The 27,678-nt window shown below is 42.1% G+C and overlaps 1 protein-coding gene across 1 annotated transcript in view; it reads right to left on the bottom strand.

Moving 5' to 3' along the window:
* DNAH14 (dynein axonemal heavy chain 14) overlaps positions 1-27,678 on the bottom strand; it is a 293,617-nt gene that overhangs the window by 131,418 nt on the left and 134,521 nt on the right. The window contains exons 37-40 of the mRNA XM_039235797.1: positions 11,927-12,142; positions 9,124-9,214; positions 6,895-7,103; positions 5,946-6,198 (exon numbers count right to left, since the gene is read on the bottom strand). Of these exons, the coding sequence (XP_039091728.1) occupies positions 5,946-6,198; positions 6,895-7,103; positions 9,124-9,214; positions 11,927-12,142 (769 nt within the window). The remainder of the gene's footprint in view (positions 1-5,945; positions 6,199-6,894; positions 7,104-9,123; positions 9,215-11,926; positions 12,143-27,678) is intronic.

The raw sequence follows: 27,678 nt of genomic DNA, 5'->3' as shown, positions 1-27,678 counted from the left end.
GTCTTCATGTGGCCGCCATCTCTGCTCCCTCCATGGGCCTGGGGACACCACAGCACACACAGAAGCCCTCACCAAGCCCACTCAGCAAGCCTTAAATGACAGCCAACAAAGCTTATCTTTACTGAATAAGAAAATATCTCTAGCGAGAAAATCTGTCTCACAAAATAAGCTGGCCTTGGACATGATTACTATCTAACGAGGAGGCACCTGTACTATTATACAAGCAAAATGTTATGCGTTCATACCTTATGCGTCTGTTAATGTATCATCTTTATTAAATCACACGAACACACAAGTAGAGATGCTAGATGACCGCAGCGCCGACCTGGGGACTTAATAAATCTGTGGTTTGGATCATGGGGCTCTGAATGGAAACAAATATTGTTGCTTATTTTGGAAATCATTATCTTAATCTGTTTCTCTCTCGCACGTGCCTGCAGTGCTCTGTGGTCTCTGCCCTGGTGCAGCCAGACAGCCGCCAAACGGGGCGTCTCCATGTTCGTGAAACGCCTTGCTGACCCCTCAAGGCACGCTGTGTAAGAGGGAGGCAAATAAGGTTGTAAAAACCTATCACAGGAGATGAAATGGTGAAGCAGGTCATCAAGAAGCCACGACTGCTGGTGGCCTCCAAGCCGGACGGAGGTCATCAGAGGTTCCTTCCCCGTCCCTGGTCCTGACAATGTCTGTTCTGCCCCCTTCCTCCACTCGGAGCCATTTCAAGGACGTGGCCTTGAGACAGCAATGTGTTCTTGACGCCATCTGGACTATGTACGTTACCAAACCTTAGTAAGGCCTCTACATAAACTCTTAAAATTCTGGAAGGCAGGTGTGGAGGCCCACTGCTCTACGGCTGCCCGAGACAAACCGCATCTCTAAGTTCCGTTGCTCATTAACCCTGCAGCAGCCGAAGCAGACAGTTTTCATAGGCCAGGGAACGGACAGATGAGGCCTGTCCTAGACGGTTGTCGGTGCGGCCACTGTGGAGAACTGTACGGAGGCTTCTCCAAACATTGAAAATAGAAGTCCACCCCTGGATATTTGCCTAAAGAAAACTGAAAACATTAATTCAAAAAGATAGAGCATCCTTATGTTTCTTGCAGCATTATTTGCAATAGCCAAGATAACCAACCCAGGTGTCCATCCATAAATCAACTGAACGGAACAGAAAACCCAGAAATGAATCCATGACTATATGGTCAGTTAGTCTTTGACAAAGCAAGAAAGAATATCCAATGGGGAAAAGACCGTCTCTTCAACCAAGGGTGTTGGGAGAACCAGACAGTGACACGCAGAAGAACGGAACTGGACCAGTTTCCTAGACCAAACACAAACATTAGCTCAAAATAGATGAAACACATAAATGAGAGACACAAGACCATAAAAATCTCAGAGGGAAATATAGACAGTAACCTCTTTGACATCGGCTGTAGCAACTTATTTCTAGATATGCCTCCTGAGGCAAGGGAAACAAAAGCAAAAATAAACCATTGGGACTTCATCAAGATAAAAACCTCCACAGAGAAGGAAACAATCAGCAAAACTAAAAGGCGACATATGGAATGGGAGAAGATATTTGCAAATAAAGAGTGAGTATCCAAAATATATAAAAAATTGACCTAACTGAACACCCAAAAACCAAATAATCCAATTAAAACTGGGCAGAAGACATAGACATTTTTCCCAAAGACGACATCCAGATGGCCAATACATACGTGAAAAGATGCTCCAAGTCGCTCATCATCAGGGAAACACAAACCCAAACCACAGTGAGATATCACCTCACACCTGTCAGAATGGCTAGAATTAACAACTCAGGAAACAACAGGTGTTGGCGAGGACGCGGAGAAAGGGGACCCTCAGGCACTGCTGGTAGGGATGCAGACTGCTGTGGCCACTCTGGAAAACCAGTGTGGAGGTTCCTCAGAAAGTTAAAAATAGAGCTACCACCCTATGACCCAACAATTACGATACTAGGTATTTACCTAAATAATACAAAAATATTAAGTCAAAGGGGTCTGTACACTGCTATGTTTATAGCAGCTGCTATCGACAATTGCCAAATTATGGAAATAGCCCACATGTCCAGTGACTGATGACTGGATAAAGGAGACATGTATATACACAATGGAACATTACTCAGCCTTAAAAAGAATGAAATCTTGCCATCTGCAATCATGTGGACAGAGCCAGGGAGCATAATGCTAAGCAAACTAAGTCAGAGAAAGACAAATACCATATGATTTCACTCATATGTGGAATTTAAGAAACATAACAAGTGAGCAAAAGGAAAAAGAGAGAGAGAGAGAGAGAGAAAGAGAGAGAGAGAGAGAGAGGCGCAAACCAACAGACTCTTAACACACTGCTGATCACCGGAGGGGAGGGGAGGGGTGGGGTGGGGGTGAAACAGGTGAGGGGGTTAAGGAGGGCACTTGTCATCATGAGCACCGGGAGATGCAGGGAAGTGCTGGGTCACTATGCTGTGCACTTGAAACTAATATAACACTGTATGTTCACTATCTGAAATTTAAGTAGAAACTTAGAAAAAACAGATGAGTGAATAAAGAAGAAATGGTGCACACGTGCGTGTGTGTGCACGTGCGTGTGTGTGTAATGGGATGTGATGGAGCTGTGAAAAAGAATGAAATCTTGCCATTTGCAATGACACGGAGGGACCCAGAGGGCATCATGCTAAGTGAAATCAGAGAAAGACAAATACCATACAATTCCAAACGTACATGGAATTTAAGAAACAAAACAAATGAACAAAGAAAAACCCCAAAAACAAAAACCCAGCTGGCTGGGGGGTGGGGGACCCCGGTGAGGGGATGAAGAGAACACCTGTGCGCTGGGCACAGGGGGATGCTGGGAATTGTTGAATCGCTACCCTGTGCCACGGGAGCGCTGACAATGCTGTCTGTCAGCTCTGTTTCAGGTACAAAGAAGAAAACCCTGGCAGCTCCCAGTCTGGGTTAGGCTGCCTCTTTCTTTGGTCTCTCCTCACCCTCTGGGTACAGATGCCAGTTTCAGATTTCACCCAAGAAACTCCCAAGGTTCTGCATCGATGGGAATGCATCGCATGATTACCAACGAAGATGCTTACTATAGGTTTTTAATGGAAAAAGTCAAGAGTTGAGAAAGTTATCTGTTTTTGGATTGCCAAGTCTCTTTTACTATTTCTTTAATGTTTATTTTTGAGAGGGATGGGGACGGGCAGAGAGAGAGGGAGACACAGAATCCGAAGCAGGCTCCAGGCTCCATGTCGAGCTGTCAGCACAGAGCCGGATGGAGGGCTCCAGCCCACAAATGGGGAGACCCTGACCTGAGCTGAAGTCCATTAACTGAGCCACCCACGCACCCACCAAGTGTCCTTTAACATATAAATGGTACTATTTGTTATTTAAAGGCATTTCTCATTTGTTGAAATAGTGACATAGTTTCTTTCTTTTGAGTGGTTTATTTGGCAAATTATTCAGATAGGTCTAACTTAAATCATTCTTATATGCTGAGGACAAAGTCACGTTGTCATGGCATATCTTTAACCCACTGGATCCAGTTTTCTAATATTTTATTCAGAACGTCAGCACCCACATTTATAAATGGAATTGGTCTATAACTGTCCATTCTGTATTGGCTTGTCTGGTTTGGGGATCAGCTGTGTACAAACTTCATAAAACAAGTTGTGTAGCTTTCCTTCCTTTTCTATTCTTTGGAACAGATTTTATAAGGATAATTTGTTCTATGAATGGTTCGTGAAATTTACCAACAAAATTTAAGGAACTTGGCTCAGTGTTTCGGGGAGGGTGGCAGAAGGCTTTTAAAAATTCAACTTTTGGGGCACCTGGATGGCTCAGTCAGTTAAGCGTCAGACTTCCACTCAGGTCATGATCTCACCACTGGTGAGTTCGAGCCTTGCATCGGGCTCTGTGCTGACAGCTCGGAGCCTGGAGCCTGCTTCGGATTCTGTGTCTCCCCACCCCCCTCAAATAAATAAACATTAAAAAAATTCAACTTTCAGTTATTGTCATATTCAGATTTTTCCTTTTTTAAAGATCACTTGGGAAAATTTATATTTCACTTCATAATTATCCATCTCAAATAAGTTTTCCAACTTACTGACATCTCATTAATATGGTAAATGAGCCAGATATAGACTACTACCTACCACCCCAAACACAGAAGTATGGAAAAAACTATAACAACCAGAGCTCACCACAGCTGAGCCATAAACATGGGGAGGGGCGCTCCTTTCAGGATCAGAAACAAAGAAGAAAGTCAGACAGGACAGTAAATGAAGGTGCATATATCACCCACAGTGCCCTTGGAGGTGTGGCACCCAGTCCCGGCTGCCGACAGGAGCAGGTTTTTATGACAGTCCAGGAGAGCTGACTTTGTGCAAGAGAAGCAAGGTGGTGGGATTAGATTCTGGAATAGACCTGGGGCCGTGCAAGAGCTTCCCAAGGAAAAGGGGGTGAGGAAAAGTCAGTCTGTCAGGGAAGCTACAGGGAACGTCTTTCTGCCTAGATTTCGGGCTAATTAAAGTGTCCCGAGAGAAAACAGAACTTCAGGTACTGGCCCTAACTGTATGCAACCCTGAGATTTTCCTGTAATAAAGTTCAAAAGTGGGAAAATAAGAGACAGTAATTCCACCAGTGGGTATTTACCCCAAGAAAATAAAAACGAATTCAAAAATGAGCCTGCACTGCTACACACACTGTTGCGTCATTTACAACAGCAAGATTCAGAAGCAGCCCGTGTCCACCACAGATGTGCAGTCGAAAAGATGGGGGAACATACACAGTGGATATTACTCAGCAAGATGAAAGGAGATCATGCTGTTTGTGGTAACGTGGACGGACCTGGAGAGGGTGACGCCGAGTGAAAGGAGTCGTTCCTCTGACCGAGTCAGCGTTCAGCCACTTACTGGGTTCCTTCTTCGACCGCTTCCTGCTGTGTTCCTAGTGGCCCTGTCTCCCTGGTGCATCTGAAACTGTGTGTCTGGAGACGGAGTGGACACTTTGCAAGGCAGGAGACTTCATCCATGCTGACACCGCTCTTTCAAATGCGGTCTCTTTCTCGAAGTCACCTGGACTTTAAGGCGTGCAGGGGTGGCAGTGGGAAGAAACACGCAGGGACCTGTTCCTTAACCTGGTCGGGCTTTGCTGCCAACACGGTGTTTTGCTGCTGCCTCTGGCTGGGCGGGGATGTGCTGTCAGGCAAAGGCAGGGACGATGGTCCCCTCAGAGCCACCGGGAGGGGAGGGGCCAACCCTAAACGTCCACTCATTCACGGCGTCCGGCTCTCCCGCTCGGAGCTGCGGTGCTCCCCAATCTGGGACCTTGCCGTCTTGTCGCAAGAAACCTCAGGGGTTTCTTACCATTGCTGTTAGTTTGGTGGATCCAAAGCTGGGTTTTGGAGACAGAGCCGGGAGCCCGTGCTAATGGGCGCTCTCACCGGGAACCAGAGAGAGCCAGGGTTTGAAGGTAGGGTTCTGGCTGCAGAGACCACGCCGTGGCAGTAACGCTCCACTATTTTCTGAATCTTTGCTCTCACCTAACGCGTTTTACTACTTTCCAGGTTTACACCTGTGCATGATTACAGCTTTCTCCTCGGATTCTGGACACATTTCCCCCCATTATTTCCAACGCTAAGGCTCCTTAAAACATGGCAAAAGCATTCTTCCCTAAGAAAGACCCTCTTAGACTTCCTTATCCTTGGTTTTCTTGTGACCCATCAACACATGTATGACATTGGTTTACGTCACGGATATGCCCCCTTATTAGTGATTTTTAGTTTCTTCCGTGTGCATGTCTGCTACCTATTCAAATAGACTAAAAATTCCTGGTCCTCCTTTCTCTATTTTCTCTTGTAAGATTTAATAGAAGGTGATAAATAATTGGCATTAAGTGAGACACAAGACCATTACTTAGAAGGGAAGGAAATCTCACGTTTTCCAAAGCCTCCATTTTCACTCATGAATTCAAAGAAAGCATCGAGAATTCTGCAGAGAGTGGTAACCACTGAGATGTCCTGTACGGGAAACGGCTGACATTCCTGATGCTTCTTTATAAACTGCAGTCCGTCTGTGACACTGTTTTTAATCAAGAATTCAAGATAGCTCACTCCTGTTTGACTCATAAGTTTAGACGTTTTCAGAAGCCACGACTTAACATAGGGCTTCCATCCCAGATCTACAGGATCCTAACGACATAAAGCACAAGGTAATTTTATGTAAATAAAAGCATGGCATGCGTCTTCCTTACGGTCTCTTTACTTCACCACCGCCCCCAGCAGACACAGCCCAGCATCTGCAGTCATCAAGGGGCAGCTGATCAAAGCGGCTTGAAGAGTGACTGTCTCTGAAACAACTTGTGACTTTAACCCTGACCCTGGTCTTCCAAGACAGCCTGCGGTCAGGGGACCATGTTGAGGGCGGGGTGGGGAGGTTACGTGTGGGCGGTGAGGGGGGCTGCCGAGCCAGAAAGGAAAACTTCACAGAGAGACGACACTTAATTTTTGTGTGTCCTCCACCCCTCACCACTGTCTTGGCAAATGTATGTCACAGGTCCAGGGGTGCAGGGGGGTCACAGAGCAGGTGGGAAAGGCGTCAGGACAGTCTTTCCTGCCTGGGAAAGTTGAGGCATCAGAAGCCCATCCTGAGTGTCGAAGGCACCCCTCACTCATGCTTGCGGAACATGCTTGCCATTCCCATTACTGGGTGGTCCTCATTTAAACAGGAGTGACTACGTCCCTTTCACTCCTGGGTTCCCGGGTTAGGAGATGCCAGGGGACACAACAGCCTGCGGGATCCAGAGGTAACCACAAAGCCACCATCAGAAACGCTGCAGGTAACAACTCGTTACTACCCAAAATGGTACGTTTGTTTTGGAAGCTTACCATGTAGACCATCCCACAGCGGCTGACAATCGGAGGACTGGCCTGAGAGAGACTGTCCGTCTCAAAGACCAAACGTATTTTGTCAGTCAAGGCTATTCGCTCACTGTTCGCCAGACACAACATTCTCGTATCATCCAGCATGGTGTTCAGATTTTCTACCCAAAACGTATCCACCGGACCGTCCAAAACAATCCACTGCCAGTCGTAGTCTGGAGAGAGAGATACTTGTAACGTAACAGAGAACCTCAGTCTTCGCGTATCACAATTTCACAAATTCCTTATTTGTTTGGAAAGTATCTTCTAACGAGGTGAATGCGTGCATGCGTCGTCTCTAACATCTGTTAGAAATGACTGCTGCGACCACATGCTTAGCCATTCCTCGAACACTGTCAATGTTCCCAGATTGCTGCTGGTGTAACCGGCCCTGCGTGCTGGGGAAGAGAAGCCCGTGGATCTGTCTTTCCCATGATAACATGGTCTGTAAGCCCCCTTCCCCCCAGGACATGTTTTGGACGTGCTGCCTCTGGGAAATAGAAAAGCTACTCCCTTCGAAGAAAGGATCAAATAGACACATTTTAGAGTAGTTCTCACTCTGGCTCCACTGGCTCTTTTCCCATTCTACAGCACTACCCTGTTCTATGGTTCTAGAATATCTGTTGGTCAAGAAGGGTGGGGAGGAGCGTGTAGGTCACTGTGGAGACAGAAAATAATTAACTGCAGGACGGACAGGACAGCAGCCCAGAAGAGCAGGGGAGAGCCAGGGCCATGAGGCCAGATGCCGAAGGGTCTCTGGGCAGCTGACACACTGGCCTCCAGGCCCGTCCTAAACCCCTGGAAGGGCACCCACTCTGCCCGCAGCCCACACCCCCCAACCTGAATGCCGGGGAGGGACACACACATTCGGGAATTTTAGAACAACAGAAGCAAGGGCAGAAATCCTTCCGAGCCTGGAACATAAACGGACGGGACCGCTGGTGCTGTGGGGCTAGAGGCTCGGCCTGGAGCAGCAAGCTGATGGGGCTCCGGCCCGGGACCTTCTCTTCCTCCGGACCTGGAGCCTCCCACACACTCTCTGTCCCCAGGGGTCCCCACACCGCATACCCACATCGCACATCCTCAATGTGCGCCTGTACCGCAAACCCGCACGGTGCATCTGCACTGCACATGCTCACCGTGCACCCGCACCACACACCCACACGCCCGCACCACACCCCCACACCGCACACGCACAAACCTGCACTGCACACCCATACACCCTCGCTGCATACCCACACACCCGCACATCCGCACCACACACGCAAACACCTGCACCGCACACCCACACACCTGCACCGCGCACCCACACATCCGCACCGCGCACCCTCACCGCGCACTCACACACCCACAGACCAGCACCGCGCATCCACACACCCGCACCACACACACCCGCACTGCACACTCACACACCTGCACCGCATACACCCGCACTGCACACCCACACATCCACACACTGGCACCGCACATGCACAAACCCGCAACTATGCACACACACCCGCACTGCACACCCACACACCCCACATCCACACCGCACACGCACCCGCACCGCGCCCACACCCCCGCACCCCACACCCACACACCCATATCGCACACACACACACACACTGCATACCCACACCTGTACTGCACATACACACACCCCCACCACACACGCACACACCCGCCGCGAACACACACACACCCACAGCGAACACCCGCATCGCATACCCACACACCCACACCACGCACTCACACACCTGCACTGCACACCGCACACCCACACTGCACACTCACATCCTCGCACCACAAGGCAGCACGTGACGCATGCGTAGTTCTGTTCGCATGAGGGTGCGGGGGCTGTTACTTGGGCCGGGAGCGCACACGGTCTGGGGCCGTAGAGAGAGCACTGCTGCGGTTTCCACACAAGACTCGTCTCCACTTTTAACATCAGTTTGCTTCTTGTAAGATACTGACGTCCATTGATAACCTGAAAGGGCTGCGCAGGACCTACCACTTCCGTGACATAACTACGTGTGTGTACACTATGCTGTAGCACGTGGTAAATACACACACACGTACATTTTAAATAAATGTGGGAAAAATAAACAGAATAGGAACAAAACCAAACATTTCTAAAGATACAGAATACTCATTTGTTCAGTTTGTCTTCTCTATTAATGAATTATCTTTACTGAATTTCATAATAACACTTACTCTGACTTTCTGGGATTTTATCATCTTTCTCCATCTCCTTAAAAATATTATCATCAATATCTGCTAGATCAGAGGAATCAAGTTTGAAAACCTAAAACAGGTAATTAAGAATGTTTACTTCATCATACTTTCCAACTCAAATATGTCAATATGCTCTCTTGAGTACTGAAATAGGAAGGCAGAACATTCTGTGGCTGAAAGAACTCCCTGTAATCAGCACAGGCTGGCTTAGCTGAGTTGTGATTACCCGCCATTTTCTTCTAGAAAAATCTTTCAGTTTTTTTCCCCATATAATTTTAGTACATGCTTGTTATATAGCATTACAATAATACCATAAAGCAAGAAAGCAAATGTTCTCTGAATTCCTACCATCTAAAAAGAAACACTGGATATTTTGGTATATATTTTTCCTACACCCTCCTTCACGATAGCTTAAAATTTTTAGGGTAACACACTAAAATAGTGTGTAGAGTGTATCTTCCATTTCCCCAGTTTTTGCCAATTGTACAGGTGTCCAGGCCTCCTCCCTCCCCCCTGCTACGACAAGTTCCTTTCTGGTACATTTTTTCCAATGTAGTTTTCATAGAGTGTCTCCACCATTAGCAGAATTTTTCCGATTTCCATTTCTAACTGGTGTAATTAGAGAATTGTATCATGACCAATTTATCATATTCCTTCTCTATCAATTACTGGAGAAGGCAGTAATAAAATCTCACACTAGCTTTGCACTTGTCAATTTCTCTACAAAATTTCTCCATAGGTGTTTACATGATGTCCTAGACACATAATAGCTCAAAACCACCATCGTTTTCTGCACCCACAGCATGCTGTTTTCCCTTAATTTTATTTATTTTTTTATTTTTATTTTTTTTGTTTATATTTTTTTATTTATTTCTAGGAGAGAGAGAGAGAGAGAGACAGCGTGAGCAGGGGAGGGTCAGAGAGAGAGGGAGATACAGACTCTGAAATAGGCTCCAGGCTCTGAGCTGGCAGTCAGCACAGAGCCCGACGCGGGGCTCGAACCCATGAACAGAGAGATCATGACCTAAGCGGAAGTCGGACTCTTAACCGACTAAGCCACCCAGGCGCCCCTGTTTTCCCCTAATTTTATAGTAATTCTTGACATCTGGCAGATCTCATCACCCAAATTCTTCCCCCTTTTTAAATTCAGGAATATCATGGCCCTTGGTCCTTCTGTATACATTTTAGAATCGGTTTGCCAAGGCCTTAAAAACTACTTTAATTTTCTATTTCAAAACTCAGGGCAAAGCTCCAGTTTTCAAGTGTGGCATTAGCATAAGGACATACAGAGTGCGAGTCCAGAAATAAACCCCTACATTTGTGATCAGCTGATTCTGACGCAGGTGACAAGATAATACAAGCAATGGGGGAAAGAAGAGTCATTTTTTTTAAACAATAGTCTTTTCAACAACTAATTCTGGAACAACTGAATTGGGATCCCTTCCTTGTACTGTACCCCAAAAATCAACTTAAAATGGACCAAAGACCTAAATATAAAAGTGAAAACTATAAAACTCTTAGAATAAAACTTAGAAGAAAGTCTTTGTAACCTTGAATTATACAAAACTTTTTAAAGCTACGATATCAAAAAATCAAGTGACGAAGCAAAAAGTAGATTGAACCTCATCAAGGTTAAAAATTTTGGTGTTTCAAAATGTACCTTTAAGAAAGTAAAGACAAATCACAAAATGAAAGTGTTTATAAATCATAGTCCCCAATAAGGGACTTGTTTCCAGAATATTCAGATACATATGTATATACGTGTGTACATATGTATGTATATGTATATGCATGTATATGCATGTATATTTATGGGTTAGAAGATGGATATATAATATCATTAATATAAAAAATTTAACTTATTAAATCTTAAAATTAATTTAATATTAAATATTATAATATTCACACCCATGATATAGATATAAATATATTTATGGATTAGAAGACTTACTATTGTTTTTAAAATTTTAATCCCAGTGTAGTTAACATACAGTGTTGTATTAGTCTCAGGTCTACAACATAGTGATAGAACAGTTCTATACATTACTCGTATGTCGAACTTAAGAAAAAAGTGGGGGAAAAAAGAGAGAGACAAACCAAGAAACACACTCTTCATTACACTGCCGGGCACCCGAGGGGAGGGTGGGAGGGGGGAAATGGGTGGGGGGATTAAGGCATGCACCTGTGGTGAGGAGCACCAGGTGACTCACACCTGAAACTAATATTACACTGCACAGTAACTATCATTTAAGTAAAAACTGAAAAAAAAAAAGGTATAAAAAAAATCCCCGCTTATCTGTTTGGTTCTAAATGTCATTTTTCCATTAATATATTTTGGCTGAATGAAATTTACTAGTAAGCTCTATAATGAATGAGAACACAACTTTTCAAAAAGCTTTTGCTATTTATGTTTATTCTATGATGGATTTTGTATCAAAAACATTATTCACTTTTACACTGAAGTGTTTTCATAGCTCATTAATTTGTAAGGTGTCTTGGTGCTGCCATAATCACTAGATCACCCTCCCCTTGCACCTAATCTGCTCTGTGTTCCTTTCAGAGCAAGTATCTTTCATTTTGTTTACCAACCACATTAAAAAACAATGGCATATTTTATGTTTTTTTATAGCTTATAATTTTTCTTATTTCCCAAAACTGATTATAATAATTTTTAAATTTATTTTTCTACTGGCAAGTATCTAATAATGCTTAAATATCAATTTTTAAACAAAGAAATAATCCACAATAGTCAAATAAAAACAATCCTTCCATATTAACTTACATTAGATGCATCTGAGATTCTTGATTTCAGTCCAAGATCACTGTCCTTTTCTGAGTACCTTGCAGTATTAGAATACACATAATTTCGAACTGCTGTTGATAATAGTCCATCTGTCCACTCCATAGTGTTAGGGTCTAGCTGTCCATATAGTTCACTAAGAGTGATACACTTTGGATTTAAAACACAAATATCTACTTTTCCTTTTCTTCCTGGAATCTGAAAGAATCCAGTGTGGTTTCTTAACCAGAGTGTAATTATTTACATTTTTCCACTCTTAACTCTAAAGGGTTTTAGGGGAGAGGTTTTTCACTCCAAGGAAAGATACCCGATAAAGATAGCAATTTAAAAGGAACAGCAAAAACTGACTTTTAAAAATTAGCCATAATATTCAAGTCATTATTTTTAAAACTATAAATACTATAAATGACATCCCTGGAAAAAAAATGGGGAGAAAAATCCCACTGGTCCTCATCTAGGAACACAACGTATGAACTGGGATGGGGTGTGTCTGGAGCCAGGGCTAGACATACAGATAAGGGAGAGTAGAAGACAGTTTTAAGCTTCAGGTCAGAGCTGGCACTCACGCAGACCTTCTTTGCTATCTTCTACCCTCTTGGGGGTGGGAGGGCTGCCTGAAGATCTAGGGGGCTGCCTGAAGATCTGGTGTCTATTCCACCGAACTCTGCTCTCAGGTGAGAGAAGTGTCAGGCACTTCCTGTGAAGGCTTCAGGAAGACTACAGACCCACAAAAGCCTCCAACAAGACCCTGTGGATGACTTCACGCAATAGGCCATATGTGGCCCGAGGGAGAAGCTAGGTAGGAGGAATGTTTAGGAAATCAACACACTCAAATTAAGCTGCGTAGACAGGGGAACGGTGAGGGTCAAACTGTGAAAGGCCACATGAGACGCGTGCCCAGGAAACACTTTAGAAGACATGAAACCTTCATCTCAGGCTGATCTTTAGAGTCAGAGCAGGTCCCGCTCATCGGTGAGGAATGAGCCTATGACAGAGCAACTTGGTAAAGGCTGGGAAAGGTGGCTGTTTTTATAAATGCCCCATTTTCAACAAATAGCACAAGGCATATAAAGAAACATAAAAACATTGTCCATTAAAAAAAATAACAATAAATTGACAGAAACCATCCTGGCTGAAGTTTAGTCCGAAAAGAAGTCATAAAACCACTCTCAATTGAGCTTTCTCCCTAAAATCAAGAACAAGGATGGCTACTCTCACCACTTTTATTCAACACAGTCCTGGAAGTCCCAGCCACAGCAATCAGACAAGAAAAAAGAAAGGAGAGGCATCCATATTGGTAGAAAAAGACGTCACTATTTGCAGATGACATGGTATTATACATAGAACATCCTAGATTCCACCAAAACCTAGTTAGAAACAATACATAATTTCAGTAAAGTTTCAGGATACAAAATTGATACAAAGAAATAGTGTTTCTATATACTAATAATGAAGCAGCAAAAGAGGAATAAAAACACTTCCATTTATAATTGCACCAAAAAGATTAAAATACCTAAGAATAAACTTAACTGAGGAGGTCAAAGACCCGTACTATGAAAACGATAAAACACTGATGAAAGAAATGGAAAATGACACACACAAATAGAAAGATATTCCATACTCATGAATAGGAAGAACAAATATTGCTAAATGTTGATACTACCCAAAGCGATCTAAAGATTCAATGTGATCCTTATCAAAATACCAATAGAACTTTTCACAACACTAGAACAAACAATCCAAAAATTTGTAGGGAACCATAAATGACCCTGAATCACCAAAGTGATCTTGAGAAAGAACAATAAGGCTAGAGGGATCACAGTTCCACACTACATGCTGATTATAAAGCTGTAGCAATCAAAACAGCATGGTATTGGCATAAAAACAGACACATAAATGAATAAAACAGAACAGAGAGCCCAGAAATTAATTCACACTTATATGGTCAATTAATCTATGACAAAGGAGGCAAGGGCATGTAATGGGGAAAAGACAGTCTCTTCATTAAATGTGCTAGAAAAATTGGACACCTATATGTAAAAGAATGAAACTGAGCCACTTTCTAACACCACAAACAAAAATAAACTCCAAATGGATTAACTACCTAAATGTGGGACCTGAAATCATAAAAAACCTAGAATAGAACCACAGACAGTAAGCTCTGTGACATTGGCCACAGCAACCTTTTTATAGATGTGTCTCCTAAGGTGAAAGAAACAAAAGCAAAAAGAAACTATTGGGACTACATCAAAATGAAAAGCTTTTTGCACAGGGAAGGAAACCAACACCAAAACAAAAGGGCAACCTTCTGTCTTAATTATAATATTTGCTCAGTGGGAGAAGATATTTGCAAATGATACACCCCATAGAAGGTTACTATACATCTCAACACCAAAACAGCCCAAACAATCTGATTAAAAAATGGGCAGAAGACCTGAATAGACAATTTTCAAAAAAAGACCAACAGATGGCCAACAGACACATAAAAGATGCTCAACATCACTGATCATCAGGGAAGCACAAATCAAAACCACAGTGAGATACCACCTTACACCTGTCAGAATGGCTAAAACCAAAATGACGAGAAACAAGCGTTGATGAGGCTGTAGAGAAAAAGAACCCTCGGGCACTGTGGGTGGGAATGCAAACTGGTGCAGCCACTGTGGAAATGAGTATGGAGGTTCACCAAAAAATTAAAAATAGAAATACCTTATGATCCAATAATTCCTCCACTGGTATCCAACCACAGTAAAGGAAAACACCAGTTCAGAAAGATACATGCATCCCCATTTTTTAGCATTATTTACAATAACCGAGATCTGGAAGCAGCCTAAGTGAATGGATAAGGAAGATGTGCATACATGTAGTGGAATATGGAGCCATAAAAAGGATGAGATTTTGGTCATTTGCAGTAACATGGATGGACCAGAGGGTGTTACGCTAAGTGAAATAAGTCAGACCAAGAAAGACAAATACCACATGATTTCACTTGTATGTCGAATCTAGAAAATAAAAGAAAAAACCCAACAAATGAATAAACAAAAAGCAGAATCAGACCCACAAATATAGAGAACAAACTGATGGGAGGGAATGGGGAAGCTGGCAAAATGGGTGAAGATAAATTGGAGGTAACAGGCTTCCAGTTACGGGATGAACAAGTCAGGGGCATGGAAGGCACAGCACATGGAATACAGCCAATGGCACTGTAATGGTGTTGCAGGCAATAGCCAGCAGTTATGCCTGTGGTGAGCAAAACAGCACACTGTGTAAACTTGTCAGTTAGCCGAGTCCTACACCTGAACTGAATGTAAAACTGTGTCAACTACACTAAAATAATTTTTTTTAAAAAAGAGACTCAATACATTTTGAAACTGTGAAATCATACAAGTACCTTCCTTCAGACACAGTGGCACTGAACTAGAAATCAGTAACAGAATACAACTGGAAAATTTGCTAATACGCGGAAACTGAACAATACACTCTTAACCAATGGGTCAAAGAAGAGACATGCAGGGAATTGCTATGAATGAAAATGGAAATATCATATGCCAAAACTTGTGGGATGCAGTGAAAGCGGTATGAAAAAGAAAAATTATGGCTGTGAGCATCCACATTAAAAGAGGAAAAAATCTCAAATCAACGATCTAATTTTATACCATAGGGAACTAGAAAAAGAAGAGAAAACTGAACCCAAACCAGCAAAAGGAAGGAAACAATGGCTAGGTAATAAGATGAACAAATCAGAGAACTGAAAAACAATAGAAAGAACCCCAAGAAGACCAAATTTCATTGTTTGAAAAGATCAACAAAATTGAGGAACTTTTAGCCAGACTGAGATAAAAAAAATAATAGAAAAGATACAAACAGGGAGTCCGAGCTCATTTGTTCCCACAGACACCCCACATTTACAGCTACATGTGGACCACTTCTCTCCGAAAATGATCTGAAAAGCAGATGACTCGCTTCTGCACAACAAAGGGCCAAAGGGCCACATCCTGGGGGACAGGCGGAGAGGTTGTCTGGCTACATCCCCACCCCGAGCATGGTGGCACAGGAGGGAGGGGGGCCTCTCACCAGGCCCGTGCTTCTCCCAGGGGATGAGAACAGCAGAGGCTTGGTGACCCACATCCGGCACCTTGGCCCCAGGATGCGCCCCACAGAGAGAAGCCCCCAAAACCAATTGGGCTGACATCCAAGAAAATCAAGGTACTTCCAGAAATGAAGACTGGCTTTTCAAGAGCTGCTTGTGGTCTCGCTCACCCTGAAACCCATCAGAAGAATAGCAGTTTGTCACGTGTCTGGACCACACGTGAAGGGGATTTGCCTGCTAATGTGAAAGTGTCTGCTGGGGGGTGGGGGGGCAGGTGCCGACGAGCTAGCCCAGGCTGGGGGTGCTCCCTCTCCCAGCCCTGCTGGCCTGGCCGGGTGAGCGGCGCCATGGCACCCGCCTGCCCCTTGCTAAGCAGCACCCTGCTGCACCGCTGAAGCCCAGGAGCGCAGGCACAGGCAGGGCTCCCTGACTCCCTGGTGGGGGCAGGTAAGGCCCAGGTCACAGCGCTGTCTTGCTTCCGGCTGCAAGCACGGGCAGACGAGGCTGTGTCCCAGACAGAGCACTACTGGAGCATGTGGGTATGCGCCCTTATGCGTTCTCCCGCTGCTCTTCCACGGCTGGTGAGCATGCCCCAACCCTCTACTCTCCAGCTGCCTCCCTACTAAAGCCAGTGGGCACACATTAATCCACATAGGGGACACGCCTTGATCAACTGGTCCTGATGACCAAAGGCGCTGGCACTACTGAGCTCCACAGGACAATCAGACCGTCATCGGCAGACCACCACCGCAGGCCGAACAACCAGCAGACTGACCAGTGTTCCTGTGAAAAGGGCCTATTTACTTAGTTCCGTGACAGGCCTCGGATTTCCCACACACCTAGTGGCCGAGGAGGCACCCCTGCAGAACTGAAGCAAAGACGCCATCTTTGCACACCTCCTGGGCCTTGCTGCCCCTGCCCCTTTGAACAAATCTCCCACTGGAGCCCTGAGTTTTGCAACTGGTGCCTAGGGGACACCTCCAGCGAGGATTCTGATCGTGGCCCCACGGGACTGTATATATTTGCATAATTTAAAAAAGCTGCTGCCCTGGTCTGGTTTTGAGTCAGCCTAAAAGGAGGTATGAATGAGATCCCTCCCCTTGGGACACTGACGGGTCTTGACACATGTCCAACAGGACACACCAAGACAAGATCAGGCAGTTTAAACAATGACAAAGGTTTGAGAGACAGCCAAGAGCTAGGGCAGGTGAGTGAGAAGTTTCATCACCTACAAAAGGCCACTCCTTCAAGAGTGAGGTAGCTGTTTCACCAAACACATAGAAACAGAGAGTCGAGCAAAATGAAGAAAGAAAGGTATGTTCCATATGAAAGAACAAAACAAAACCTTAGAAAAAGACCTTAATGATATGGAGATAAGGCATCTAACTGCCTGTCAAAGAACTCCAAGTAATGATCATAAAGATAACTCACTGAACTCAGGAGAAGAATGGATGAACTTCTTCTTCTGAAGGGAACGAAGTTCCCAGTGAGGACTCTAACAAAGAGGCAGAAAACAAGAAAGTACCAAATACAAGTCACAGAGCACAAGAAGACAGTAACTGAACTGAGAAATATACTAGAAGGGTTCAGCAGCTGGACAGGACAGAAAAATGGATCATTGAGCTGGGAGAGAAAGCAATGAAACTCACCCAGACAGAGGAGCCAAAGGAAAAAAGAGGTTTTACAAATGAAGATCAAAGAAGGGACCTCTGGGCCAACATCAGATGGAATAACATTTGCATCATAGGGATCCCAAGAGAAGAGAGAGAAAGGAGTAGAAAAATGGTTTACAGAAATAATGGCTAAAACTTCTCTACCTAGGGAGGAAAACAAACATTGAGGTCCAGAAGCCTCAAGAATTGCAAATAAGATAACTCCAAAGTGATCTATGCTAAGGTTGCATTGTGATTAAAAAGTCAAATATATATATACTATATTTCAAAAAAGGGTTCTCTTTAACTTTAAAGGTTCTCTATAACTATAAATATATATATATATTTTCAATGTTTATTTTTGAGAGAGACAGAGCATGAGCAGGGGAGGGGCGAGGGTGGGGGGTACACAGAATCTGAAGCAGCCTCCAGGCTCTGAGCTGTTAGCACAGAGCCCGACACAGGCCTTGACCTTGCGAACCATGAGATCATGACCTGAGCCGAAGTCAGACACTTAACCGACTGCACCACCCAGGCACCTCAAAGAGAAGCTTAAAAGTAATGAGAGAAAAACAGATTGTTACACACAAGGGAAACTCACATAAGCCTGCACATTTCTTGGCAGAAACTTCACAGGCCACAAGGCAGTGGCATGATGTATTTAACGGCTGGATAGAAAAACCTTCCAACCAAGAATAGTCTACCCAGCAAGGCTATCACTGAAGGAGAGAGTTTTCTAGACAAGAAATGCTAAAGGAGTTCATCAATACTAAACCAGCCTTACAGGAAGTGTTAAATGGACCTCTTTAAGCTGAAAATGGTACTAATTAATGCCAAGAAAACATACAAAAGTAAACCTCTCACTGGAAAAGGATAATATATAGTAAAGGTAATAGATTAATCACCTGTGACAATTAAAAGACAAAGTTAGTAAAATTAACTAAAACTATAATAATTAGTTTAACGGATGCATAAAATAAAAACATGTAAAATGTGGGGCACCTGGGTTAAGTATCTGACTCTTGGTTTCAGCTCAGGTCATGATCTCATAGTTTGTGAGTTTGAGCCCCATATTGGGCTCTGTGCTGATACCTCAGAGCTTGCTTGGGATTCTTTCTCTTTCCCTCTCTCTCTGCCCCTCCTCCGTTTGCACAGACACACAGACACACAGACACACACACACACACACACACACACACACACTCTCTCTCTCTCTCTCTCTCTCTCTTTCTCAAAATAAATAGATAAAAACAAAAATAGATGTAAAATGTGACATCAAAAACAGTGCAAGATAGGGATAAACATGTAGAGCTTGGAATTTTTTTTTAATGTTTTTTAAATTTAGTTTGAGACAGCAAGCATTCATAAGCAGGGAGGAGCAGAGAGAGAGAAGGAGAGGGAGAGAATCCTAAGAAGGCTCCAGGCTGATAGTGTGGAGTCCAATGTGAGGCTTGATACCATGAACCGTGGATCATTACCTGAGCTGAAATCAAGAGTTGGAGGCTTAACTGATTGAGCCAGCCAGGAGCCCTGAGCTTGGAATGTTTCAAATTTAAGTGGCTGCCATCTTAAAATGGACTGTTCTACACATAGGATGATGTATGTGAGTGAACCTCACAGTAACAACAAACCAAAAACTTACAATAGGTACACAAAAGGAAATGAGAAAGGAATCTAAACACAACACTAAAGAAAGTCAACAAATCACAATGGAAGAAAGAAAAAGAAGAATGGAGAGGAACTGCCAAATCAGTCAGAAAACAATGAACAAAATAGCAGTAAGTACAGATCTATCAATAATTACTTTAAAAGTAAATGCACTAAATTTTCCAATCAAAAGACACCAAATGGCTGAATGGATAAAATCTATATACTGAGTGGACCTATAAGAGACTCACTTCAGTAGTAAGGACACACACAAATTGAAAGTGAAAGACGGAGAAAGATATTCCATGGAAATGGAAATGAAATGAAAGGTGGTGTATCTATACTTATATGAGACAAAACACACTTTTACAACAAAGACTTCAATAAAAGGCAATGTGGAGGGGGGCACCTGGGGGGCTCAGTTGGTCAAGCATCCAACTTAGGCTTAGGTCATGATCTCCTGGTTTGTGGGTTTGAGCCCCACATCGTGCTCTCTGCTATCAGCACAGAGCCTGAAGCCTGCTTCAGATCCTTTGTCTCCCTCTCTCTCTCTGCCCCTCCTCTGCTTGTTCTCTCTCTCTCCCTGTCTCAAAAATAAATATACATTAAAAAAAAAAAAGACAATGGGGAACACTACATAATGATAAAAATATCAGTCCAGCAAGAAGATATAAGTCTCAGTGAACACAAAAAGACTGAAATCATATCAAGTATCTTTTTCAACCACAATGGTATAAATCTAGAAGTCAATTACAAAAAAAAATATCTTGAAAATTAGAAATATGTGGAGAGTACGCAACATGTTACTGAACAAGTACTGGGGTCATAGAAGAAATCAGAGGAGAAACAAAAAAATATGGAGAGACAAATGAAAACAGAAATGTGACAAAATGAAATCTGCAGATGCAGCAAAAGTGGTTCTAAGAGGGAAGTTCAGAACCTCAAGAAATAAATGTCAATTTAATTTGACAGCGAAAAATACTACAAAAAGAACAAATGAAGTCCAATAGTAGAAGGAAAGAAATAATAAAGATCAGAGAGGAAATAAATGAAATAGAGACTAAAAGGACAACAGAAAGATCAATGAAACTAAGAGCTGGTCCTTTGAAAAAAATAAACAAAATGGACAAATCTAGACTCACCAAGAAAAAAGAGAAAAGGATCAAATAAATACATTCGGATGTGAGTGAAAAGTGACAACGATATTACAGAAATGCGAACGATCGCATGGGATACTATGAACAATTAAAGACGCGCAAATGAGGCAACCTAGAAGAAATGGGTGAGTTCCTAGAAATTTACAATCTCCTCAGGCTGAATCATGAACACAGAGAACATCTCACTAGGTTGATGACTAGCAAAGAGACTGAATCGGTAATCAAAAAGCTCCCAACAAACCAAAGTCCAGGACAAGACAGTGTCACTGGTGAATTCTAGAAACACTCAAAGAGGATTTAATAGCGATTCCTCTCAAACTCTTCCAAAAACTGAAGAGGAAGAAATGCTTCCAAAACTCATTTAGGAGACTAGCACTACCCTGATACCAAAACTAGACAAAGACAACACACGAAAAAGAAAATATAGGCTAATATCCGTGATGGACATACATGCAAAAATCCTCACCCAACCATTAGCAAGCCGAATGCAACAATACATTAAAAGGATCATGCACCATGATTAAGTTAGAATTATTCCAGGGATACAGAGGTGGATTTATCACCTGCAGATCAATCAGCATGACACATCACATTAACGACTGAAAGATAAAAGTCATATGATTGTCTCAACAGATACAGAAAAAGCATTTGACAAATTCAACATCTATTTATAAAAAATTCTCAACAAAGTGGTTATAGAGGTAATATACCTCAACATAATGAGGGCCATATATACAAACCCACAACTACTATCACACTTAATGGTGGAAAACAATTCCTCTGATTCTATTCTCCCCACTTTTCCTCAACACAGTATTGGAAGTCCTGATTACAGCAGCTGGGCAAGAAAAAGGAATGGAAGGAAGAAGTAAAACTCACCATTCGCAGATGATATGGTATTAGATATAGACAATCCTAAAGTCTCCACCCCTAAACTGTTAGAACCAATAAATGAATCCATAAAGTTTCAGTATACAAAATTATTATATAAAAATCAGTTGCATTTTTATACACTAAAAAAAAACTATCAGAGAGAAGAATCAAGAAAACAACCCCATTTATGATCACATTGAAATGAATAAAACACTTAGGAATGAATTTTGACCAAGGAGTTGAAAGACTTGTATTTTGAAAAGTGTAAGACATTGATAAGAGGAAGTAAAGAGACAAATAAATGGATAGATACTCTGTGCTCATGGCTAGGGAGAATTAACACTGTTAAAGCATTGTTAATTCTACCCAAAGCAATCAACAAAATAGGTGCAATCCCTATCAAAATTCAAATGGCAATTTCTCACAGAACTTGAACAAATAAAATTTGTATGGAACCACAAAAGACCATGAATATTCAAAACAATCTTGAGCAAGAACAAAGCCGGAAGCATCAAGTGTGATTTCAAACGAGACCACAAAGCTATATTAATCCAAACAGTATGATACTGGCATAAAAACAGACACATATTCAATGGAACAAAACAGAAGGCCCAGAAATAAACCCACATTGACACAGTCCATTAACTTCCAACAAAGGGAGACATATTCAATGGGGAAAAGACGGTCTCTTCAATAAATAGTGCTGGGAGAACTGGACAGCCACATGCAAAGGAATAAAACTACATCTTATACACTACACAAAATTAACTTGAAATGGATTAAAGACTTGAACGTAAGTCCCGACAGTATAAAACTCCTAGAAGAAAACATAGGTGGTAACCTCCTTGACACTGATCTCAGTAATGTTTTCTTTGATCTGACTCCAAAGACAAGGGAAACAAAAGCAAAAATAAATAACTGGGACTATATCAAATGATAAAACTTCTGCACAGTGAACGTAGTTATCAACAAAATGAAAAGGTGACCTACCAAATGGTAGAAAATGTTTGCAAATCATCTATCTGATAAGGAGTAAATCTCCAAAATTTATATACAACTAATAACAAGCAATCTGATTAAAAAATGGGCAGAGGATCTGAATAGAAACTTTTCCAAAGCATGCAGACAGTCAACAGAGACGTGAAAAGATGCTCAACATCGCCCATTGTCAGAAAAAAGCAAATTAAAACCACAGTGCGATACCATCTGTCAACTATTACCAAAAAGACAAAATGACAACAACAAAAAAACAAACCCCACGGACAAGTGTCGGCAAGGATGTGTAGAAAGGGAACCCTTTTGCACTCTTGGTGGGCATGTAAACTGGTGCAGCCACTACGGAAAACAGTATGGAGGCTCCTAAAAAACACAAAACTGAGCTAAAAATAGAACAACCTTATCACCTAGCAATCCCACTACTCAGAATCTATTTGAAAGAAAACAAAAACACTAATTTGCTATATTTACCTGTATGTTCATTTCAACATTATTTACAATGACCAAGATATAGAAGCTACCTAAATGTCCACTGATGGGTGAATGGATAAAGAAGATGTGATGTACGCACACACACATGTGCACGCGGGCACACACGGATCCTACTCAGTTATTAAAAAAGAGCAAAACCTTTCCATTTGTAACAACATGGTTGGACCATGGGGTTATGCTCAGGAAACAGGTCAGAGAGGGAAAGACACATATGACATGATTTCACTTCTATGTGGAATCTAGAGGACAAAACAAACCCGGAACTCACAGACGCAGAGAATACACTGGCGGCTGCCTGAGGGGAAGGGCATTGGGAGAGGGGTCATAAGAGTTGAAAGGAATTAAGACGTACAAAATTCCAGCTATAAAATAAGTAAGTGATGGGGGCGCAATGGGGAACAATGTCACAATCCTGTGGTGACTGTATGGTGACAGACGGTCACTAGACTGGTGGTGACCATTTCTCAGTGTACGTAAAGAGCAATCACTATGTTGTACACCTGACACAATGTAATACTGTATGTCAATAATACTCAAGTAAAAGGAAATAATTATCAAACAAAAAAGACACAAATAAATAACATCATATAAAAGTATGGACTTTACTAGTGCCTTATGGAAATTAAAAGGATTATAAGAAAACACTATGAGCAATTGTATGCCAACAAATTACATAATCTATGGGCTACAAATTCCTAGAAATAACAAAAATGATCAAAAGTGATACAAGAGCAAATAGAAAATCTCAACAGATCTGTAACAAGCATAGATTGAATTAGTAATCAAAATCTCTGAGGAAGTCCAAAATCAGGTGGCAGATGAAATATCTACCAAACACCTGAAAAAGCATTAGCACTGATGCTACTCAAACTCTTGCAAAAAACAGAAAAGGAGGGAATACTTCTTAACACATTCTATGAGGCCAGAATTACCCTGATATTAAACCCACCCAAAGACACCATAAGGAAACTACAGACCAACATCCCTTGTGAATAGAGGTACAAAAATCCTCCAGAAAGTGCTAGCAAACTCAAGGTGACAACACACTGAGAGGATTATTCGCTGAGACCAGATGAGATATATCTCAAGAATGGAGGGGTGGGTTCAACACAAGAAAATCAATCAGTGTACGATACCATACTAATATGACAAAAGAAGCACACAGGATCATATAAAGAGAGCCAGAAAAAGCATTTTATAAAATTCCGCACGCTTTCATGAGAAAAACACTCAAGCTAGAAATAGAAAGGAACTTGCTTACTGTGATAAGGGGTATTAATGAAGAACCCACAGCTGACATTATACTCTATGAAGAACCCACAGCTGACATTATACTCTATGGTGAAACACTGAGTCAGGCACAAAGCAAGAATTCCCTTTTTGCCATAGCTATCAAACACTGTACTGTTAAGTCCTAGCCTGGTAATTAGGTGAGAAAAAAAATAATAAGCATCCAAACTGGGAAGAAAGAAGTAAAAATATCTCTATTTAAATGACATGATTCCATATATATAGAAAATCCCAATGAATCTACAAAACAACGACTAGAGCTAATAATTGAGCCAGCGTATTTGTAGGGGTACAGGATCAACATATAAAACTCAGTTGTGTTTTACAGAGCACCAATGAACCCACTTCGACAACACAAAATAATTACGAAAGCAATTCCATTTATAATTGCATCCAAAGAATAAAATGCTTTGAAATAAATTTAAGCAAGGAGGAGAAAGGCTGACATATTGAAAACTACAAAAAAGAAAAAAAAATTCTTGCTTACTGAAAGATCTAAAAATGGAAAGATCCTATGTTTGCAAACTAGAAGACTATTGTTAAAATGGTAACGTTCTCCAATGAATCTACAGATACTTTGTAATTCCTATCAATATTCCAATAGCCTTTTTTGCAGAAAAAAAGAACAGAATGGGCAATTCATATGGAATCCAAGGGGCCCTCAAATAATATTAAAAAGCAAAAACAGGGGCACCTGGGGGCTCAGTCAGTTAAGCGTCCAACTTTGGCTCAGGTCATGATCTCATGGTTCATGGGCTTGAGCCCTGCATTGGGCTCTGTGCTGACAGCTCAGACCCTGGAACCTGCTTCGAATTCTGTGTCTCCTCTCTCTGCCCTTCCCCTGCTCACGCTCTGTCTCTCAAAAATAAATTAAAAAAAAAAAAAAAAAGAATTCTTCTAACTCACCAACACAAAAGACAATCCAATTTTAAAATTGGCAAAAAATGTGAATAGATGTTTCTTCAAGGAAGATCCACAAACGTCCTATAAGCACATAAAAGGGTATTCAACATCTATCGGTCATTAAGGAAATGCAGATAAAATGACCGTAAGACACCACTTCGCATCCACTAGAATGGAAAAACCCACAGGCAGTGTAGGCGAGGCTGGGGGAACAGGAAGTTGCATCAACACGGTCTGGCTCCTGGGAGAACAGCTCGGGGTCCCTCAGAAACGTACACAGAGGTGGCATCCACTCCTATAGGCACAGATGTCCACAAACAATGAAAACACGTCCACATAAAAACGTGTACACAGATGTTCATAGTGACATTATTCCTAACAGCTAAAAGGTGGCAACAACTCAAATGTGCATCAAGGGAGGAACAGGTAAATTGTGATGAATGGACCCACAAATTTTCCATAAACAGGACCATTATTCAGCCACAAAATGGAATTAAGCAGCGACACATTCTACACCTTGAATGAACCTCAATAACGTATGCTAATTGCAAGCAGCCGGACGAGAGGTCACATGTGATTCCTTTTACACAAAATATCCTGAAGAGGCAAATCCATAGAGACAGGAAGCCACCCAGTGGTTTCCAGAGAACAGAGAGAAGGTAATGGGGAGAGATTTCTTAATGGATACGGGGTATTCTCCTGCAGTGACAAAAAGGTTCTGAAAGTAGAGAGAGGCGGTGACCGCACAACACCGTGAGCGCACTGTCACTGAGCCGTCTGGCTGAAGTGGCCAACTGTGTATGGGAGCCTCACGGTCAGGCTCACCTCACAGTAGGCAGTGAAACTATAGGCTCCTGCAACCAGGCCCTTCCCTAGAAAGACGTGTTCAAGGGATGCTTGGTCAAGGGCATGCGGTAAACACATTACAGAGTTCCTATGACCAAGAGGGGAGAGAGGGAGAGATTAGGAAATAAAGGAAACGAAACTGCACTGAAAGAAACTAAAGAGAAGGTCTTGAACAGACTAATTAGCAAAAAGCCACAAACGAAGGAGGAAGATTAAAAACAATTCCATTACCTAAGGCCCTGCTACCAACCTAAATATTTTAAAGAACCCCAAATTTAAAAATATTAAACATGAGGGAATTACAAATAAATGATAGTATAGTCATATATACAGAATACAGTCATTGAAATGATATTATAAGAACATTTTAATGACATGGGGTTAATTCTCAGTATACAGTATTAGGTGAAAATGCCAACCTAATACTGCGTAATGTAATGCTAATAAATGCTAATAAAATTGAGGTAATTTATACACAGTACTATCTCAATTATTTCAAAATATATGTTGTGCAGGAGAAAACAATCAAAGGGAATACAGCGATGTCTGCAGTCATTCTCTGTAGGTGGTTACTAATTTATGTTTTTGTATTTTCCCCAAATCTCTCACAATTGTACATACTTCTTTTGTAATTTAAAAAATGTTTTTAATAGAACAGATTCATGCCCACAGGGCTGTTGTTAGAATTGAATGAGACAATTCTAGTAAAAGTGTTTTGGCTAGTATTTGGCTCATATTTAGTGGTGTATAAATATTAGTTATTACTGGATAGTTCACCTCTTATCAACTGCAATAACTGATTAAGAACTAATTCAGACTTGCTGATAAATTGAGGTAGACAGAGAAAAGGATAAAGGCGATAAACTGCCACAGGAATGATTTTGAAGTAGGATACTGCACACTAACTGAAAAAAAATCCACAAAACTGAGAACCAGACTTTCTAAAGCTTTTGGAATACACTGCCAATGAGTCTTTAAATAAGATAACTGAGGCACACATTATTCATTGCAACCTAACTTTATATTAAATAAAATATCACTCAGCTATCAAAAAGAATGAAACATTGCCATCTGCAATGATGTGGATGGAGCTAGAATGTATTACGCTATGTAAAATCAGCCAATCAGAGAAAGACAAATACCATGTGATTTCACTCATATGTGGAATATAAGAAACAAAACAGATGAACATATGGGAAAGGGCGGAAGGAGAGAGGGAAACAAACTACAAGAGACTCTTTTTTTTTTTTAATGTTTTTTATTTATTTCTAGGAGAGAGAGAGAGAGAGAGACAGCATGAGCAGGGGAGGGTCAGAGAGAGAAGGAGTCACAGACTGAAACGGGCTCCAGGCTCTGAGCTGGCAGTCAGCACAGAGCCCGACGCGGGGCTCAAACCCACGAACTGCGAGATCATGACCCAAGCGAAAGTCGGATGCTCAACCGACTAAGCCACCCAGGTGCCCCCAAACTACAAGAGACTCTTAATGAAAGAGAACACACTGAGGGTTGACGGAGGGAGGTGGGTGCGGGACGGGCTGGGTGGAGGATGGGCATTCACTGGTTGGGATGAGCACTGGGTGTTGTATGTAAGTGATGAATCACTGAGTTCCACTTCTGAAACCAATACTGCACTGTACTGTTAACTAAAATTTAAATTAAAAAATACATACATCATGAAAAAGTTGGAGCTATTCCAGGAATTCAAGGACAACTTAACGTTAGCAAATCTATCAACATAACTTATTTCATTAACCAATTAGAATAAAAAAATAGATTCTAAAAACTTCT

Source organism: Hyaena hyaena, unplaced genomic scaffold (genome assembly GCF_003009895.1).
Source record: "Hyaena hyaena isolate Hyena2069 unplaced genomic scaffold, ASM300989v1 scaffold_103, whole genome shotgun sequence".
Classification (NCBI taxonomy): domain Eukaryota; kingdom Metazoa; phylum Chordata; class Mammalia; order Carnivora; family Hyaenidae; genus Hyaena; species Hyaena hyaena.
This window is presented reverse-complemented; position numbering and strand designations above follow the sequence as displayed.